Source organism: Budorcas taxicolor, chromosome 24 (genome assembly GCF_023091745.1).
Source record: "Budorcas taxicolor isolate Tak-1 chromosome 24, Takin1.1, whole genome shotgun sequence".
NCBI lineage: Eukaryota > Metazoa > Chordata > Mammalia > Artiodactyla > Bovidae > Budorcas > Budorcas taxicolor.
In genome coordinates, this window is record NC_068933.1 from 39,552,545 (window position 1) to 39,571,817 (window position 19,273).

General features: G+C 35.1%; 1 protein-coding gene across 1 annotated transcript in view; it reads left to right on the forward strand.

Annotated features, from left to right (window-relative positions):
- The window catches only part of TOP2B (DNA topoisomerase II beta), a 48,102-nt gene that overhangs the window by 14,430 nt on the left and 14,399 nt on the right, over positions 1-19,273 (forward strand). The window contains exons 10-26 of the mRNA XM_052661556.1: positions 3,121-3,259; positions 3,579-3,736; positions 3,883-4,008; positions 5,125-5,235; positions 5,317-5,422; positions 7,635-7,744; positions 8,342-8,434; positions 8,531-8,645; positions 10,109-10,230; positions 10,432-10,580; positions 11,361-11,592; positions 13,094-13,228; positions 13,828-14,028; positions 15,011-15,206; positions 15,353-15,444; positions 18,213-18,368; positions 18,524-18,607. Coding sequence (XP_052517516.1) covers positions 3,121-3,259; positions 3,579-3,736; positions 3,883-4,008; positions 5,125-5,235; positions 5,317-5,422; positions 7,635-7,744; positions 8,342-8,434; positions 8,531-8,645; positions 10,109-10,230; positions 10,432-10,580; positions 11,361-11,592; positions 13,094-13,228; positions 13,828-14,028; positions 15,011-15,206; positions 15,353-15,444; positions 18,213-18,368; positions 18,524-18,607 — 2,325 coding nt within the window. The remainder of the gene's footprint in view (positions 1-3,120; positions 3,260-3,578; positions 3,737-3,882; positions 4,009-5,124; positions 5,236-5,316; positions 5,423-7,634; positions 7,745-8,341; positions 8,435-8,530; positions 8,646-10,108; positions 10,231-10,431; positions 10,581-11,360; positions 11,593-13,093; positions 13,229-13,827; positions 14,029-15,010; positions 15,207-15,352; positions 15,445-18,212; positions 18,369-18,523; positions 18,608-19,273) is intronic.

Sequence of the window (19,273 nt, forward strand, 5' to 3'; positions counted from 1 at the left end):
TACAGTGGAAGTGAGAAATAGATTTAAGGGACTAGATCTGATAGAGTGCCTGATGAACTATGGACAGAGGTTCGTGACATTGTACAGGAGACAGGGATCAAGACCATCCCCATGGAAAAGAAATGCAAAAAAGCAAAATGGCTCTCTGAGGAGGCCTTACAAATAGCTGTGAAAAGAAGAGAAGCAAAAAGCAAAGGAGAAAAGGAAAGAGATAAGCATCTGAATGCAGACTTCCAAAGAATAGCAAGGCGAGATAAAGCCTTCTTCAGTGATCAACACAAAGAAATAGAGGAAAACAGAATGGGAAAGACTAGAGATCTCTTCAAGAAAATTAGAGATACCAAGGGAACATTTCATGCAAAGATGGGCTCGATAAAGGACAGAAATGGTATGGACCTAACAGAAGCAGAAGGTATTAAGAAGAGGTGGCAAGAATTCACAGAAGAACTGTACAAAAAAAGATCTTTACAACCCGGACAATCACGATGGCGTGATCACTCACCTAGAGCCAGACATCCTGGAATGTGAAGTCAAGTGGGCCTTAGGAAGCATCGCTAAGAATAAAGCTAGTGGAGGTGATGGAATTCCAGTGGAGCTATTTCAGATCCTGAAAGATGATGCTGTGAAAGTGCTGCACTCAATCTGCCAGCAAATTTGGAAAACTCAGCAGTGGCCACAGGACTGGAAAAGGTCAGTTTTCATTCCAGTCCCAAAGAAAGGCAATGCCAAAGGATGCTCAAACTACCACACAATTGCACTCATTTCACACGCTAGTAATGCTCAAAATTCTCCAAGCCAAGCTTCAGCAGTATGTGAACTGTAAACTTCCAGATGTTCAAGCTGGTTTTAGAAAAGGCAGAGGAACCAGAGATCAAATTGCCAACATCCACTGGATCGTGGAAAAAGCAAGAGAGTTCCAGAAAAACATCTATGTCTGCTTTATTGACTATGCCAAAGCCTTTGACGGTGTGGATCACAATAAACTGTGGAAAATTCTGAAAGAGATGGGAATACCAGACCACCTGACTTACCTCTTAAGAAACCTATATGCAGGTCAGGAAGCAACAGTTAGAACTGGACATGGAACAACAGACTGGTTCCAGATAGGAAAAGGAGTACATCAAGGCTGTATATTGTCACCCTGCTTATTTAACTTCTATGCAGAGTACATCATGAGAAACGCTGGGCTGCAAGAAGCACAAGCTGGAATCCAGATTGCCAGAATAAATATCACTAACCTCAGATATGCAGATGACACCACCCTTATGGCAGAAAGTGAAGAGAAACTAAAAAGCCTCTTGATGAAAGTGAAAGAGGAGAGTGAAAAAGTTGGCTTAAAGCTCAACGTTCAGAAAACGAAGATCATGGCATCTGGTCCCATCACTTCATGGGAAATAGATGGGGAAACAGTGGAAACAGTGTCAGACTTTATTGTTTTGGGCTCCAAAATCACTGCAGATGGTGACTGCAGCCATGAAATTAAAAGACGCTTACTCCTTGGAAGAAAAGTTATAACCAACCTGGATAGCATATTGAAAAGCAGAGACATTACTTTGCCGACAAAGGTCCATCTAGTCAAGGCTATGGTTTTTCCAGTAGTCATGTATGGATGTGAGAGTTGGACTGTGAAGAAAGCTGAGCGCCGAAGAATTGATGCTTTTGAACTGTGGTGTTGGAGAAGACTCGAGAGTCCCTTGGACTGCAAGGAGATCCAACCAGTCCATTCTGAAGGCGATCAACCCTGAGATTTCTTTGGAAGGAGTGATGCTAAAATGATGCTGTACTTTGGCCACCTGATGTGAAGAGTTGACTCATTGGAAAATACCCTGATGCTGGGAGGGGTTGGGGGCAGGAGGAGAAGGGGATGAGATGGCTGGATGGCATCATCAACTCGATGGACGTGAGTCTGAGTGAACTCCGGGAGATGGTGATGGACAGGAAGACCGGCCATGCTGCGATTCATGGAGTTGCAAAGAGTCGGACATGACTGAGTGACTGAACTGAACCTGTGGCTGCTAATAATTTTTTATAGTTTTTTCTGAATAAGCTTTGCCTCGTTTCTCTTGTTCACCAGTGCCACCAAACATATATATATTAAGTGCCTTTATGTTTGCCCTGGGAATGTAGAGATGAATAAATTACAGCCCCTCCTCTTTGAAAGTTTTTAGTTTTTTTGGAGGAATATTGTGTAATATTTCAATAGAAATAACATTTTTATCAAATTTTGGTATTGGAATTTCAAAGGTAGGGTCTCATGAACAAAAACAAAAGTTGATTTTTAGGTTTAGCTAAAGGCCTATAGAATAGTACTTTTGGGTCTGATTGTAATAAATTCTGAATACTGCTGACCTGATGCTAATCATTTCCCAAATTTCTCCCCTCTTCACAGTTGTTCTTTTTATAAAGTAATTTGATTTTAATTTTTATACTTTTTCATTTTGGGGAAAGGAGGTTTAGATTCGATAACATAGTTCACTTCTTTTTATATTTGAAACGTTCCAGAAAACTTATTTCATACACCTATAATCAAACTACCCAGGTTGATGAAAAATAAATAACTCAAACTTGGAGATGCTTTACTTTTTCAGGGAGTAGAGTTTGACATCGTATCACCTGTTAACTCACTGCAGAATGACACACATGTATAATGTTAGAATCCTTATCACCAAGCTCTTTAAAAAATAAGGACTATTCATAAGTTCTTAAGTTTATCTTGATATTCCCTTCATGTTAATATTTTTTTGTCATAGTGAATTCCAGATTCATGTTTTTGTGTTGAAGGATATCAGAAATGTCAGTGTCTGTAATTGCCCAGGTAGTAAATTTATAGGTGGATCAGCCTTTACAGTGTTCATTTTAACAAAACTAACTTGTAACAAAAGCTGTGTATATTTCTTATGGAGTTTATTCTAATAAAATTTTTTTCACATGTGGTAAAGTTGCCTTTTTCTCATGTGTTTACATTTCCATATAATAGGTTGTGGTGATTAGCTGCCTCAATTAATTTACTGTAATTAGAAAAATTTGCCGTCGTATACCATTATCATTTTGCATTACAACTGCCCAGATTCCAAGTATTACATTAGGTGTGAACTTCTTGCTTGCTTCTTTGATTTTTAGGCCTCTAACTGTGGCATTGTAGAAAGTATCCTGAACTGGGTGAAATTTAAGGCTCAGACACAGCTGAACAAGAAGTGTTCATCAGTAAAGTACAGTAAAATCAAAGGTATTCCCAAATTGGATGATGCTAATGATGCCGGTAAGATTCAGTTTTTGTTTGGTTTTTAGATTTTGATTTAAGTTTTTATTCAGTTATAGATGGTTTTAATTTTCCACATATATAGGATTTTATTTTCAGAGGATAATTTCACTAAAATTGTCACATATAACACATATTACAATTTGGGGGGGATAAAACTTCAATAAAATGTGCCTCATTTTTACATTATACTGAGCATAATATAAGATGACTCTCTACAATGTTTTACTGTCATTGTGATTGTTAATTTTTTGGTTTCATGCTTTTCATTGGTAAGATTAGGAGATTTGGAGTATGTATCATTGCTCATCTCTCTTAGGTGGCAAACATTCCCTGGAGTGCACGCTGATCCTGACGGAAGGAGACTCTGCCAAGTCCCTGGCCGTGTCTGGATTAGGTGTGATCGGGAGGGACAGATATGGCGTCTTTCCCCTCAGGGGAAAGATTCTTAACGTGCGGGAAGCTTCTCACAAACAGGTGTGTATCTACATATGTACCCACATGTGTATATGACAATTTATTACTTTAACTAAAATTGTTGTGTTTTTATGTGTCAATTCTGACTCATCTTTTGTATATTTTGACACTTTAAAATACTTGCAATTCTTTTCATTTTTGCACAGATCATGGAAAATGCAGAAATAAACAATATTATTAAAATAGTTGGTCTACAATATAAGAAAAGTTATGATGATGCAGAATCTCTGAAAACTTTGCGCTATGGAAAGATTATGATTATGACTGATCAGGTTGGTTAAAAGTTGCCACATAATAAAACATCTCTTTTTCAGAATGTCCTTTGGATATTTGTTTCATGAGATATGTTCCAAGATAGTAAATTGAAAATGATTATACTTCAAGGGGAATACTATTATTTAATGGCAGGGTTTGTGTGAAGTACATTTTACATTATCTAATTTATGGTGGCCACCTTTTTGGTTAGTTATTTTAAACTGTTTTTAAATTCAGTAAATCTGGAAAGAGTCGAACACAGTGCAGTATTATGACGTTGAAGCTTGCCTGTAAACAGGAAGGAAATGGTGAAATTTAGGAAGATGGCTAATATTTGTTTATGATAGCATAATTGGGGATTCACAAAAAACTAGGAGGATTTGAATAGTAAAATGGCAATAATTAGGCAAGAACTAGAAAACTGAAGAGTTTCATATGCTTCCCTGGTGGCTCTGATGGTAAAGAAGCCGCCTGCAGTGTGGGAGACCTGAGTTCAATCCCTGGGTTGGGAAGATCCCCTGGGAGATCTTCCAGTTTTCATTCCAGCATTCTTGCCTGGAGAATACCCATGGCAGAGGAGCCTGGTGGGCTATACAGTTCAGGGGGTTGCAGAGTTGGACATGACTGAGTTACTGAGCATACACATAAAATTGAATAGTCTCATATCCATCCAACTGCTTGTGTCTCATGTACTCTAACTGAAAGCATTTGTAGGAAAATCTTCAACTGAGAAGCTGCTGTGTAGTTTTAAGCAGAAATTTATCAGTTTTTATGTTAAGAGAAGACTTGTGAATACTTGTATTCCATAGATTTCTCCTTTCAGTGAAGTGGCATTGTAACTGTTTCTTGTATTTCTGTCTTCTAGTGAAATCTGGGGAAACTATAAAAAAGATAATGGTAGGATGTTTTATAGCGACAGAAAGATTCAGTTTATCACATAGCTATATTCTTTATTTGAATTTTAAGAAAGAAATTCTTTAATCATCCAAAGAATAATCTGTTTTGTACAATACAGTTCTAAAATGTGAATGGAATTTTGCCTCATTGTTGCATTCATATATTTAAAAATTTGATTATATAAGTAATTATATTTCATAGAATTATCATGACATTCTTTACTGATACTTATTTAGGATCAAGATGGTTCTCACATAAAAGGCCTGCTTATTAATTTCATCCATCACAATTGGCCATCACTTTTGAAGCATGGTTTTCTTGAAGAGTTCATTACCCCTATTGTAAAGGTACTATTTACATTAATATACTTTTATACTATGGTCTTAAATGGTAGCAGAAAAACTAATTTTTTTTATTATTCATTTAAGGCTAGCAAAAATAAGCAGGAACTTTCCTTCTACAGTATTCCTGAATTTGATGAGTGGAAAAAACATATAGAAAACCAGAAAGCCTGGAAAATAAAATACTACAAAGGTCTGTATTCTAAAACACTTAAATTTTGTGAACTTAACTATTGACATAAATTTCCTGTTAAGAGAGCGTTATAAAATATTTTGAAAGTTTATCTCTTTTAGCTTTCAAAAACAACTATTGCTGATTTTTAAAGAGTTATTATGGAAAATTTTATGTAAGTAGAATAGGTTAATGGGCTTCCCATGTACTTAAGTGTTGTCATTTTCATGAACAATCTTGTTTCATCTGAACTCTTCTCATCGCCTTCCCATTAGTTTGAAATATTACGTTGGTGCAAAAGTAATTGCAGTTTTCCTTTGTTGAGCTTTGTCATTTGATATTGGAGTACATTCTTAAATAAATGTGGTTATATTATACATCATTTTACTGTGCATTTCTTGCTATATGTGCTTTTCGTTAATGACTTGTTACTTGTTATTTATTATATATTGATTTTGGACTGTGGAAATGATGTTAGACAAAAAGCAAATTTGAGCAGTTTTCTTATTCAGGTTCAAATGGGTTGTAAAGCAGTGGCAACAACTTGTAACATCAACAACACATTTGGCCCAGGAACTACTAACAAACGTACAGTGCAGCTGTGGTTCAAGAAGTTTTGCAAAGGAGACGAGAGCCGTGACGATGAGCACAGTGGCCGGCCATCAGAAGGTGACAGTGACCAGTTGAGAGTCATCTCTTAAGCTGATTTTCTTACAACTACATAAGAAGTTGCTGAAGAACTCAACAATGACCATTCTATGGTCATTTGGCATTAGAAGCAAATTGGAAAGGTGAACAAAGCTCGATAAGTGGGTGCCCATGAGCTAAACAAAAATTTTAAAAATCATCATTTTGAAGTTGTCTTCTCTTGTGCTGTGCAATAAGAACTAACCATTTCTTGATCGGGTTGTGACGTGTGATGAAAAATGGATTTTATATGACAACCAGCGACGATCAGCTCAGTGGCTGGTCTGAGAAGAAGTTTCAAAGCACTTCTCAAAGCCAGACTTGCACCAAAAAAAATGTTCACTGTTTGGTGGTCTACTGTCCATCTGATTCATTAAAGCTTTCTGAATCCTGGCAAAACCATTACATCTGAGAAGTATGCTCAGCAAATCGATAAGCTGCATCAGAAACTGCGATGCTAGCAGCTGATATTGGTCAGCAGAACGGGCCCAGTTGTCCACAACAGTGCCTCAACCATTGTCACACAACCAGTGCTTCAAAAGTTGAACAAATTGAGCTATGAAGTTTTACCTCACCCACCATATTCACCTGACTTCTCACTAATTAACTACCACTTCTTTAAGCATCTCAACAACTTTTTTGCAGGGAAACTGCTTCTACAACAAGCAGGAGGCAGAAAAAGCTTCCTAAGAGCTTGTTGATTCCTGAAGCACCAATTTTTACGCTACAAGAATAAACAAGCATTTCTTGTTGGCAAAACTGTGTTGATTGTACTGGTTCCTATTTTGATTAAGAAAGATGTGTTTGAGCCTAATTACAATGATTTAAAATTCATGGTCTAAAACCTCAATTACTTTTGTACCAACCTAATAACTTCCAGGCATTAATAATATAATTAATTTCTATAGTACTTTAGTATGTATTTCTAAAAGAATTTTTTGTTGCCCATCATACCATTATCATACCTTTCTTTAATAACCTTAAATATTCAATCTGTTAAAATTCTCCTGACTATATTAAAAATGTTCATTTATATATATATGTATATATATATATATATTTTTTTTTTTTTGAATCAGGATCCAAACAGAGCCCACACACTGAATTTGGTTTATAGGTCTATTAAATCTTATTATATTGTTTTTCTGTTTTCCGTGTGATTTATTTGTTTAAAAAGTTGGATAGTTTGTCCTATATCATTTCCCACATTCTGGATTTTGTTAATCATTTCTATAGCTTTTTTTTTGAGAGAACATTTAATGTCTAAGTAATTTTCATATATGCAGTATGGTGTTATTAACTATAGGCATTATGCTGTAATTAGATTCTCCAGAATTTATTCATTTCATAACTGAAAGTTTGTACTTTTGACTGACATCTCTCTATTTCTCTCTTCCCTCAGCCCCTCGTAACCACTATTCTACTCTGTGTTACTATGAGTTTGACTTTTTGTTTTTTTAGATTCCACATATAAGTGAGATCATACAGTATTTGTCTTTTTCTTTCTGTCTGGCTTATTTTTACTTTCATTTTAAAAATTGTGCAGGGTTGGGTACCAGTACAGCTAAGGAAGCCAAGGAATATTTTGCTGATATGGAAAGGCACCGTATCTTATTTAGATATGCTGGTCCTGAAGATGATGCTGCCATTACCTTGGTAACAAAGTTAATTAAGAAATCTCTCTAGACAGAGGGGTGGGGAATGCATTGAGAGAGAGTTGCATTGACATGCATGTACTACCACGCATAAGGTAGCTCACTGTCATAGAGCACAGGGAGCCCAGTTCGATGCTCTGTGATGGCCAGAGGGCTGGGATGGGGGAGGGAGGGAGGGAGGCTTCAGAGGGAGGGCATACCTGTATACTTATGGCGGACTCATGTTGTACAGCAGAAACCGACAAAGCATTGTAAAGCAACTAAACTCCAATTAAAAATTAAAAAAGAAATCTCTCCCAGTATCCTTTTCCTCTGTCATCCTCCCCCTCCCAGTCTTGGCTTGCTGTGGTATGTCTCTCTTTAATTCTAAGCCCAGCCTAGTTAATCTTAGTGTCATTCCCCATCACCTCAGATTATGCTCTGCTTTCATAGTTCTTTAATTCAGAGACCTCTATTCAAATGTATTTTTGATAGAAGTGTATTGGAAAAGACTTTATAATTTCCCAGAAATTAATAATTAATTATTTGCTTTGATAAATTTTAATTCTATAGTGAAATTAATTTTTTTAAATGTATTAAATTATCTGGAATTTTTCAGGCATTCAGTAAGAAGAAGATCGATGACAGAAAAGAATGGTTAACGAACTTTATGGAAGATCGGAGACAGCGTAGGTTACATGGCTTACCAGAGGTTAGTCATAAAGAGCTGTGATCTGGGGGAAGAAAGAGAAAGGCTAAAAATCCATGTAGTAATAATGACATAATTGCTGTGTGACTTTTCCCTTAGCAATTCTTATATGGAACAGCAACCAAGCATTTGACTTATAATGATTTCATCAACAAGGAATTGATTCTTTTCTCAAACTCAGACAATGAAAGATCTATACCATCTCTTGTTGATGGTAAGTAGCTTTTGTTTAAGAAGCTTTTTCATTTTTGAATGTTATTGAGCGTATTTTAATTTCATGTATTTTAACCCATCCTTATAATAATTTTTAAAATTCTAAAGTTGCTTTTGAGATGTTTTAGAAGTTTTAAAATATTTTATAGTCTTTAATTTGAATCTTAAGCCCTTTTTGAGTTTCTAAATAAATTATTAATAGCTTGCAAATTTTTAAAGTTTTAGCTCCAAGTTATTGGAGACTTTTTAAAATAAAAAGTAAAATGTGATTTTGAATCCAAATTTTAAAAGTACCTTTACTCCTCAGTACCCGGAACCTCCCATCCAACTACTAACCAGGCCCAACCCTACTTAGTTTTCAAGATCAGACAAGATAAATCTCATTCAGGGTGGTATGGCCATAGACCTCAGTTCCCAAAATTTAATCCTTTAGCTTATCTAACGTGACAAAAAAATTAGACTGCTACCGAGTAGTTGGAGCAGATTTTAGTCTTTTATCTAGAGTGTTTTGATTTTATAACTTTAAAAAAATTAGTTTATCTTTACGTCCCTTGGTTTTTCAGCTAAAACAGATGGTTCTATAATCTATCTAATTCTAGCTTTCGGTCACATCCAGTCTCTGAAGTCTTCGTTAGAAGTTGCAGTCAAAATTGGTCTCAGGTGCTGTCAACTTCTATGCCAGTAGTTGTGTGCCTCTTATTTTACTAATGTTAGTTTTGCCTCCTCAATTAGATTATAAAATTCTCAAGAAAAGTGGCCATGTTTTATTATCCTTTTGCTTCTGCTATGCTCTGGGCCCATGGTAACGACGACAGCTGGGATCCTCTGGAAAGTTCACCACTGTGCTCCTTGGTCTACAGCAGGAAGAGGGATCAGGAAGCAGAGTGCTTTGCTTACATTATCTCTTGTAATCTATGGTCACCCTATTAAGAGGGTGATTATTTATGTTACACTGAAGAGACACTGAGACTTAATGGTTTAGTAAGTTGTAGAAAGTCATGGCTAAGTTGAGAAGAGTATCCAGATTAGTGAGATTCTAAAGCCTGCATTCTTAATTACCAGAACATATCTCTACTTGATAAGAGCATTCCAGATTTAGGGTATTCTAATAATAGTTTTTAGGCTATTTGATGACTCGCTGATACTTTCATCACAACTGGCATTTTGGGAATATGAGTGTTGTGAAAGCTCCTGTGAAAGGAATCTGGTGCCACCCGGCAGTTCTTTAAGACTAGAAGGGGTTTTCCAATGGGTTCTTCACTTTTAGAATAGCTTAAGATGATATGAAATATGTTAGTAGGTACTCATTTTGTTAGAGCTCAGCAATTTTAGTGGTTTTTAATAAGCAGACTATATCTTTGCTTTTTTCTCTTGAATATATAGAACATTATTGTCACTAAAAGAAACATTGCCACTCAATCTTGAGTAATATTTTTAAAAGAGGGTTTTTCTTTTTAAAATCAGGTTTTAAACCAGGTCAACGAAAAGTTTTATTTACCTGTTTCAAGAGGAATGATAAGCGTGAAGTAAAAGTCGCACAGTTGGCTGGGTCTGTTGCCGAGATGTCTGCTTATCACCATGGAGAAGTAAGCAAGCATGGAGACTGGAATTAATTGAGAGCTATACTTATTGGCATGAAGAATGATAATAGGAGGATAATTCAGCATAATCAAGTGTTTTTCCTTTTATGAGGTCTTTGGAAATGTTAAAGAATTGAGGATTTGTGTTTTAATAAAAATGAGGTTCATGGAGGAGCTTTGTGAATGTATTCTGTGTCTGTCCTGCAGCAAGCATTGATGATGACTATTGTGAACTTGGCTCAGAACTTTGTGGGGAGCAACAACATCAACTTGCTTCAGCCTATCGGTCAGTTTGGAACTCGACTTCACGGGGGCAAAGATGCTGCAAGCCCTCGTTATATTTTCACAATGTTGAGGTAATAATTTGCAGATATAATGGCATAAATACTATTTGAAGGTTACTGGAACTAACAAAATGTGTAATAGAAGTGTAGCTATGGAGAGAGAGCCATATTCCCTGGTGGCTCAGACGGTAAAAGCATCTGCCTATAATGTCGAGACCTGGGTTCATTCCCTGGGTTGGGAAGATCCCCCTGGAGAAGGAAATGGCAATGCACTCCAGTATTCTTGCCTAGAAAATCCCATGGATGGACAGAGTAGCCTGATAGGCTACAGTCTATGAGGTTGCAAAGAATTGGACACGACTGAGCATCTTAACTAAAAACTATGGAGAGAGAAGCTTGAGTGTCATGTTCAGGGTCAATGTTCCAAAGTATTTGATAACATACAGAATGAAATTTGTTGATCTCGGTTTTTATGAATTATTGGTGAAGCTAGTCCTAATGAATGTAAGGATTTTTATGATCTAACTATTTAGGCTGAAAGTGGGTTTTGTGGTTTAGTCAGAATAAGAGGAAATCCTTACCAGGTTATATATCAATATGAAGAATTTAGGCAGGTTAGTCAGTAAGTAATATAAGTAAAACAGGGCTGTTTTATTCTGGCTTTGTGCCTGAGAGAAATACATTTGGTAATAAAGTTAAGTAAATTTTATTAAGTTTAAATTAAGGACTTGTAACCAAAATTTTTAAATGCATTCTTTTAAAAGATTTCTGACATGTAAAGTAATTATGTATAAAGTTTTTTTTTTCTCAAACTGTGACATTGCTGCACATTTCTCTTTTTCCTTTTATTAGCACTTTAGCAAGACTGCTTTTTCCTGCTGTGGATGACAACCTGCTTAAATTCCTTTATGATGATAATCAGCGTGTGGAGCCTGAGTGGTATATTCCCATAATTCCCATGGTTTTAATAAACGGTGCTGAGGGCATTGGCACAGGATGGGCTTGTAAGCTGCCCAACTATGATGCCAGAGAGATTGTGAACAATGTCAGGCGAATGCTTGATGGCCTGGATCCTCATCCCATGGTAATGATGCAGAATTTACTGCTTATATTGGTTTTATTTGTATGTAACAAATGATATTGTGTGAACTACAAAGTCAGTAATTTTAGAAAAGTAATGGAACCATTTTCATATTAGAACGTATTTTAGACAGTAAGGACCTTGTTAGTATAGAACTTGATGTGTGCTTACAGTAAAAGATAAAGTTTGCAAAAAGCCTGCAGATAAGGCTTATGGGGAGAAACTTTATTAAAATTTTAATGTAAAAGTATTTCAGACTTTCAAATGTTTAAATTATATAAAGAATAAGGCTTATATGATAAAGTTATATGCAACTTTTTATTGTTCTTCAACAACTAAATCATGTTATAGAGTCATGAGGATACTTAAAAACACACTGCAGGTATTTTAATATGTCTCCATATTTACTTTTCCCCTTTCCTACATCATTGATTGTTCAGCCCCAACTCCGTCTAAGGGAAACCTCTCGACATGGTTTACCCTCTTCTACATGGTTTAAAATCATCTAGATTCATAAGCAAAGAGGAAAACATACTCCATGTATATAGAAACTTAATATTTTTATGTATTTCACTCCAAATTTTATTTCATTTTTGTATTTAAAAAAATTAGATTGAGTGTGATTTAAAATCTGTTTCTCCCCTAAATGAAGCACTTTAAAATATTTCTAACAGGAGTATCAAATTACTTATAATGATTGTAGCATTTTATTTTAATTATTTCAGATACATTGAGTATTAAGTTAATATGTTTCTTACATATACATATGTGTATATGTATATATACACATATATATAATCTTCTATATATGATACTGTGCTAAGTGGTGAGATAAAATATTATCCCTGTCTTCAAAAAGTTAATCTTTTGTCAAGGTAAGACATCTGGGCTTGTAGTTTACAGTGACAGAAGATAGTAATAGTTGCTCAGTGTGCCAGAAGAAATGTCCTGTGCTGTGTACCTAACTGCTTAGTGATAATAACAAATAGGAATTAGAGAAGCGGGGGGTGGCTTGTCGTTCGGCTGAGGGGCTGAGTGAGATTCATACAGGTATATAAGGGTGTGAGGGCATGCTGGGTAGAGGAAAGTGAGAATATTCAAAATATTCAAGACGTATAAGTAGTGACCTGGAAGGCAGATCATTGGCTCTGGACTGCAGAGCTAACATAACATCTGAGGAATCTGAATTTAGAGAATTTTTTAATCTACAGGAGAAGGAAGGATTTAGGTAATAGACTGGGGAGAGAAAAAAGGTAATATTCTTGGAAGACTAGGAAAGATGATGCTAAGGTTTCGAGGTTAGGGAATGCTGGGCCTTTGAGAACAGAAGCTGTGAATTCAAGCCCGAGTGATTGTATGGAGAGGGCCTGCTATGGACGAGAGGAATTTTGGTTCAGTCATGTGAACCTGAGCTGGCAAGAGCTCCTGACTGGGGGCGCTCAGAGGTGACGCTGGCACTCGGTGAGGAGTTGGGCTCTTAAGGGATTTTTATTTGTCTCTTCAGCTTCCAAACTACAAAAACTTTAAAGGAACAATCCAAGAACTTGGTCAAAACCAGTACGCAGTCAGTGGTGAAATATTTGTGGTGGATAGAAACACAGTGGAGATTACCGAGCTCCCCGTCAGAACTTGGACACAGGTTGGTACAAGATGCAAGCTGCCTGTGAGGAGGGCGGTTGCATTAGACAGCGTGTTCTGGTTTGAATGGGATTCCATCTCTGTTTGCCCTGAGTCTGTAGAGTGTTTAAACATTCCTGCATGCATTTTTGGCACATTCATGTGAATATTCAAATTGTAATTAAAATGTTTTTTAACTTATCTAAATGTAGAATGACTGAAGCTAACTTTTAAAAAGACTGTTATCTTGTTTACACTGAAATGAGTAGAATATGAAATGAGTAAGGAATAATGTTTGGAACCCTTGCAAGTGTGGTCAGTAAATTCACGTCAGTCAGTGTAGGTGGGTGTCAAGCTGTCAGCTCTAGCTGATGCCATCCTGTTCGTACTCTCGGCCCCTTTTCACCCTTCGAGCAGGTCAGAACCGTGCCCTTGTCTTCTTTCTCCATTAAGATCCCTGCATGTTGCTGACTGCAGTGGCTGGGCTGGAGATGGTGGAGCTGGAGGTTTCCCCTTTTTCTTCCGAATGGAATTGAGAATTTTTAGAAGTGTGTGTGACTTGTAGTTTAAGAACATGAATGTGTGTCATGAAAGAATTACTTATTTTTTAATCTTTTGTAGGTATACAAAGAACAGGTTTTAGAACCTATGCTAAATGGAACAGATAAAACACCAGCATTAATTTCTGATTATAAAGAATATCATACTGATACAACTGTGAAATTTGTGGTGAAAATGAGTGAAGAGAAGCTAGCACAAGCAGAAGCTGCTGGATTGCACAAAGTTTTTAAACTTCAAACTACTCTCACTTGTAATTCCATGGTACGTGAACTAGATTTACTATGAATTTTACCTTTTATTATGTAAGTGGGGTTTTTGCAGCTGGCTTCGTGACACCAGTGAATGTAATGAGTCTGAATGCTTCTCCCCTTGGATGTTTGCTAAGGAATCCAGAGGTACTTTCCTTTTCCTCTAATATTACCCTCTGCTCTTAATCCCAGCTCTGCATTTTGAGTGTGGGGTTGAACACACAGGGTACACATACTTTCACACACACTGACTTGAAGTTCTGGGAGGGATTATTGCAGGATTTCTGTGTGCCTTATTGTCTGTCTCTATTAGCATTTTAATTGTGAAGTACTTATCTTCCTGTAACTATAATTTGCTTTATTAAGCTTATAAATAATTGAGGAGGAAAATAAAAGTGAGTATGTATGATTATTCTCGTTCCATTCCAAATTAGCTTTTAAACTTAAAAAAGAAAAATCCAGCAATAGCACAGTGACTGAGAAAAAGTGCCATCATTGATAGAAAAAGGATACAAAGGATAGAGAAGTAAGATTTCTCCCTAAATTGAAGTTTGAGTGAATTATAGCACATTTCAAAAAATCAAAAGCGAGGCAAATGCACACCCGCTGAATATATGGGAAAGAGAGAACCTTAAATTTAACATTTAAAGACTTACAGAGAGAATGCATTTCTTTTTGGTTTGAAAAAAATATTAGGTGGTTTTATAGCCATAGTTTATATAGTTTTAAATAAGAACCTTATTTTAAGGTCCTATCTTAAAAATTTATTCCAACAACATATTTTCATAGTTCTGAGAATTGAATTTTATCCATTTTTCAAAGTTACCAAAGGAATATTCACAGAAATGTGCTGAATAATTTTGGTTCTGGCTTTTAGGAATGGTATGTATTCATGTAAGTGTATTATGGTTATTTTAAATACTGTAGGACATAATTCAAGCTAAAAATGCCAACACAGATTTATATAATCTTTGAAAATTTTGTCTTTTGCATAGGTACTCTTTGATCATATGGGATGTCTGAAGAAGTATGAAACTGTGCAAGACATTTTGAAAGAATTCTTTGATTTACGATTAAGCTATTATGGTTTACGAAAGGAGTGGCTTGTAGGAATGTTGGGAGCAGAATCTACTAAGCTTAATAATCAAGCCCGTTTCATTTTAGAGAAGATACAAGGGAAAATCACTATAGGTAAGATGCAACCTTTAAAAATTTGAACATTAGTTAAAATGGAAAAAAAAAACTTTATTAATAGAAGACATTTTTATCAGTAGAATATAAACAAATACAAATTGAATCTCTTTTCTTGATCCTAACTTTATTTTTCCCTCACATAGAGAATAGGTCAAAGAAAGATTTGATTCAAATGTTAGTCCAGAGAGGTTATGAATCTGACCCAGTGAAAGCCTGGAAAGAAGCACAAGAAAAGGTAATCATTTGCAGAATGAGACATTCAGAGAAGCTTTTAAAAGCAACTTCCAAAGCGAACCAAAAACCCAACCCCTGAATTTTGAATTTAGTACTGCTAATGGTGCTGAGTGGTGTGTTTGGAGACTGAAGTCTTCTGTTTATCCACGAAACGGATATGGTACAGGAATTTGCAGTGACACCCGCCGCAAAGCACGTGGCCAGTGTGGCTCTGCCTGGGCCTGGGCTGTGACTCCAGGTCTGAGGAGGTAGCTAGTCTCCTCGGCCTTCTTTTTGTGAGCTGCTGTTAATGGACGGTGGTGGTGTGTGGTGCAGGTCACTCTGGGAACTGCTCTGGTCGTGCGTAAATGATTCCCCCCGGGCAGTCTGCAGCCATAGTGTGGAGTCACCACTCCCTCGATTTGGTTTTGCTGTACTCTGGGGATATGAGAGATGGAATGGTTCATACTTACCAGTATTTATTGAGCCCCATGGTGTGCTCTGACCTTGGCTTTAGATCTTTAGCTGGAAATTTAAACCCTGGGACTTCAGATTAAAAGTCTGGTGTTTTGTTAATTGTCCATTTTAGATCATAGAGTACTAACACTAATTCAGTGAGTGGAATATTGAAACTGTGAAAGTTCTCTCAAAAAGAAGCTTCTTGCTGTTGTGGATAATTTAAAGAGGTGATACCACATTGTGATTGAGAACACAAATGTACAAAAAAGAAGAAACTTGGAAATGATTAGTTTTCAGATACTTCATTGAATATTGTATACATATATAATACTGATAATGTTTGCATTTAAAAAAATAGTTATGATTATGTGATATAACTTGCACTGAAACATTAAACTTCCCAGCATTTGAGTTCTCAACCATAATGTTTTTCATATATTTCAAACTACATATAAATACTGCTTTCATTTACATTTAAGTTTTTTTCAATTTTGAACTGTCCTTAGAATGACATATACTAGAATGAGTAAAACTAAAATGAATTATGTATCAATTTACATATTGAGATAATAGGTTGATTCATTGAGGGAAGTGGGTAGGACAAAGTGGGAGAGTATTCAGATTTAAGATGCCTTAAGCACTTGCTTTCCTTTCAGTGTGTTTTATTGCATTCTTAAACCCCAAGTTATGGTTTATACACTACTTGCCCTTCTGCATCACTGTTGGTTTAAATTATATCTTAAAAAATTTTGCTAGTAAGCTAATGAATTTAATGTTTAGTTTTTAAAAATAAAAGTGTTTAGGGTTTGAGAATGCCCTTCTGGTGGAAATAGACCTCACGGGTAAAAGCTCATGCTCGCTTCAGTACTTTCATTGTTACCCTCAAAAATCTCTCAGCATCTTGACCATGTGTTGTTCACTTTGGGGGTTTCAGAAACAGAAGGAGCTGCTTTTACAAGAGTGTCTTGTTATGTAGAGTTGGAGGAGAGAAAATTACAAAGCAGATAATTAGAAGCTCAAAAGCATGGTAGAATTGTCACTGGAACTTGAAAAGCGGTGGTTTTTTTTTCTTTTTTCCCCTGAAAGTATCCTTAGTCATCTTCATGTTAACAGTGATAGATACACACATTTATGGAGCACTCATTAACAATACTTGGTGTGTTATTAAAACCTAGAGCAAATAGACTTCTAAAGTGTGGGTCTAAATAGGATTTTATGACACCTGTGACACCCTAATAGGATTTTAATAGTAGTGTAAGAAATTCCATAGCAGCACACTATTTCATGAAGAAATTTTAAAAGCTGTAGACTGTATTAATTTGTCCTAAATTATCTAGGTACTTATATAATCTATCAACTGAACAACAGCATTCCTTACTTGGATAATGTTACTTAATTGAGTTTATACTTTGAATGCAATGAAGCACCTTTCTTTGTGATTTTTATTTTTATCTCTTCTAAAATAAACTTTAATTTTTGTATATATACATTATTTTACTGAAAATTTAAAATTGTAAAACTTTTCTTAAATTGTAAGGCTTTTTTTCTTTTCTTTTTTGATTACCGGAAGTGAACTTTTTGTTTTATGAAGTATCATGGTTAACTCAGTCATTTTTAATGATCTGAGTGCCTTTAACAATTGAGATTCAATTTTATTTTAACAGCTGTTGTTATTTAAAAAATTTTAAAGATGATGTCACTTATAATAAATTCATTGGATTTTGAAATTTAGTATTAGTGTAAGAAGATTGTTTTAATTGTAACTATTTCTGTGAAAAAAAGACCTTATGGATACAATTTTTGAATAGCCCTTACAATTCTTACTCTAACCTACCAGCTCTTCAACTCTTAAGTGAATTTTTCTTAGTCCTTACTTGAGTGTTCTTGCTTGAGAAAAGAATTTACCCTTAGTGACTGACTATCTTAGCATATTTATTATAACTGTAAAACATTTTTTTAGGTTTCAAATTGTTCATTCACTCTCCAGTGCAAAGATCTGACGAGACGCATGGTAGAATATTGCTTCTGCTGTGTTACATTTAGGATGTGGTGTCTTCTCAAGCAGTTAATTTTTCACCAGATTCCTGAATAGAGGCTAAATATACTATTCCTTTTGATGACATTATTTTGCATTTTTAGAAAATTTAAACTTTTTATAGGAAATATATTTTCATAGATAATCTTGTAGATAATCTAAAATAAACCCACCACCCTGAAGATATAGCTGTAAGAGTGTAGCATGTGTGGAATTTTAAACTTAGTATTCAGTAAAATTCAACGTTGATTTCATATTATACAGGACTTTAATATAAAGTTTATTATTTTTTGCAGGCAGCAGAAGAGGAAGAATCACAAAACCAGCATGATGATAGTTCCTCTGATTCAGGAACTCCGTCAGGCCCTGATTTTAATTATATTTTAAATATGTCTCTATGGTCTCTAACTAAAGAAAAGGTTGAAGAGCTGATTAAACAGAGAGATGCAAAAGTATGAACTTCTGTGGGTTAAATAATTTGAAATTATTTCAGTGTTTTCCATATATTTATTTTTCTTTTCCAAAAATAGTTTTATATATCCTTTATCCATTTAAAAATTATACATTTATAATTGAATGTTTAAATCACACTACTTTTTTATTATAGGGGCGAGAGGTCAGTGATCTTAAAAGGAAATCTCCTTCAGATCTTTGGAAAGAAGATTTAGCAGCTTTTGTTGAAGAACTGGATGTAGGTTAAGTCTCCATTAAAATATATTTGAAAGAGTAATGTTTATCAAACAAAATGAAAGTTTTTAAAATTAAATTATCTCAGGATTTCTTTTAGCTCTACAAAGGTTAATGTGTTTATAAGCTGCAGAGGATTAAGCTTCTAGCTATATGAAGTCATAAAAAAAGTTATGTCTGATGTAGATGAATAAAAGCTATGGAGTGGGATTTTAGAATGAGTTGAGTTCTAATACTCTCTACTAGTTAAATTTGCTTAACTGACTTCAAATTAGCTTATTGCTTCATTTTAATGTTTTCCCCCAAAAGAGGAAACAATATATATATGTGATTGAATATAGGTATTTGATTTTTAAGAAGTAGAATGATAGTCTCTTTAGACTTTTAATAGAGAAATTTTAAATTTTTTAAAATTTAGTTTTCTCCAAGTAGAATTCCATTTTTAAAAATAAAAGAAAAAAATGTAGAGAAAGATATAAAATACAAACTTTTCCTAAAATTGCCTAATTTATTTTTAAGCAATTAACTCACTTAAAATTTCACAGTAGCAATATGATCATCTAATTTTGAGTAGTACAAGGTAAATTGCTATTTATTATTAATCATGATATTACTTATATTTATTGGTTTTAGTTGTTTCATTGATTTTGTTGTCCACATGCTCTAGTTT